Raw genomic sequence first — 1,730 nt, 5'->3', positions numbered from 1 at the left:
TTACTTACTTTGATCCGCGCTGTCCTTGTCTTTACTCCCTTCACAGACATCCTTTGAAGAGTCAAATCCTGATCCCTGAATGGAAGTCGGATGGAGGTTCAGCTCGGGTTCCGCCGTGGAAATCGATTCTAGAATGTATGTGGTAGTCTCGTGTTGTCCGCTGATTTTGATGGGAAGCTCCCCGCCTTGATGGGTGAGCTGGGGTTCCAGTTTGACCTGCCCCGCCTGGCTCTGGCCCGGGAAAGACTCGGAGTCTCGCGGAGCGCAGTCCAGCCATGAGCGGATGTATCTTGTGTCTGCGGCTCCTGAGGCGACATGCTGGCCAGGGATGTAGGGATGGTAGACTGCAGGGAGACCACTAGTTCCGTGGTGCGGGCCGAAGGGGCCCCAGGGTGATGAAAAGACCGGACCTTTGGGCTGGAAGCTGCAGGATGGATATGGCTCGGAATGAGCGTGCTCGGAGTGCGCGGCTCCATCGGTCGCAGCAGAGGTGGAAACGGGAAACTGGACGCTGGAGAAGCGAGGCGCGCCTGAGAGTTCGTCACTATCGTGACTTATGATGGAGTCCACGTAATAGTTGCTCAAAGTCCCAGAAATGGACATTCTTGGACATTATCTAGAATACGCGGCAAGTTTACTTCATGCAGAACAAAAGCAGAGACATTAAGGTAATTTTGTCACTCTCTTATTTCCCACTCCCTTCTGCAGATTACGTTCAGAGCTCTCTCTCTCTCTCTCCCTCTCTCTCTCTCTCTCTTTCTCTGAGCCCTTCCCCCTCCCCCATCACCAACTTGCTCAGTATAGCGAAACAAAGTGCTACAGCCTACCCATCGTAAATGTTGGCGGGTTAGTAAGGTCTGTGCGATTGGCCGGACCTTTACCCTGAGCCTGGAAAAGCGCCGCTGCAGCAAAAAAATAAAAAAAATAAAAACGTACCCCCTCCAACCCCCCCTCCCCCTCGAAAAAAAGAAAGAAGTAAAAACACGAGACGTAGGTCTATCAGCTCTCTCTTTGTCCACCACCATCCCTTCACGTCATTGTAGTGCACCGTTTACAGCCAAATAAAAAAATGTCTGTAAATTCTCCACTATAATTTTTACTGAATAAAAATAAATTGCATTCCAGCCGATAGTGTTCTGTGCAAACTGCATTCAAACTATGAGGGGTCAACTGAATGCAATTTTTATTTATTTATTTATTTATTTTATTTTACGATGACTCAAACGCAACGTTTGGGTCACGCAGCACGCGCATTGCAGAATGTATAATAATAACCAAGAGAGTAGTCAGTGCTGCCATATTGCGGCCAAGCATTTACCTCTTAAATCAGCTCTGTGTTTGGTGGGTATGCACTTAAATCACTATTACACTAACTCACCAGTCCTAATTCATTTTGCCAGAAAAGACAAGTTAACTGAAAAAATCCCACTGGAGCTTCTGTCATTATTTACTTTCCTCCTGAACTTAGCTTGTAGTTTTTTCTTGTAGCTCTAGAGCTGCATGACACTATTTTTATTGGCAAATTAACGTTTGTTAATTATCTCTATTAAACTAGGTCCTGCGTGGCAATGCCTCTTGACTTTAAAGGGCAAACTATTTCAGCTACTTTCTGAGGCTCATTTAAAGCCACAATAAAACCTCCAAGTTGATTGTTTCTGCTTTATAGGCCACGGCTCGTGGTCGTGCGCACTGGAAGACGCAGGCTTCAAACCGAGCGGGTACAGTGCGCC

At 47.1% G+C, this 1,730-nt stretch overlaps 1 protein-coding gene across 1 annotated transcript; it reads right to left on the bottom strand.

Annotated features, from left to right (window-relative positions):
* hoxb9a (homeobox B9a) lies at positions 1-1,516 on the bottom strand. Its single transcript, XM_088007955.1, has one exon. The coding sequence runs from the start codon at positions 601-603 to the stop codon at positions 1-3; it is 603 nt and encodes a 200-aa protein (XP_087864081.1). The 5' UTR covers positions 604-1,516.
* Positions 1,517-1,730: the final 214 nt, after the last annotated feature.

This window comes from Poecilia mexicana, unplaced genomic scaffold (assembly GCF_051168715.1).
Source record: "Poecilia mexicana isolate PSO_F unplaced genomic scaffold, ASM5116871v1 scaffold_8, whole genome shotgun sequence".
Lineage (NCBI taxonomy): Eukaryota > Metazoa > Chordata > Actinopteri > Cyprinodontiformes > Poeciliidae > Poecilia > Poecilia mexicana.
This window is presented reverse-complemented; position numbering and strand designations above follow the sequence as displayed.

Bases quoted from the DNA above. Each gene is read 5' to 3' on its own strand.
- hoxb9a (XM_088007955.1), bottom strand. From the start codon at position 603: ATGTCCATTTCTGGGACTTTGAGCAACTATTACGTGGACTCCATCATA.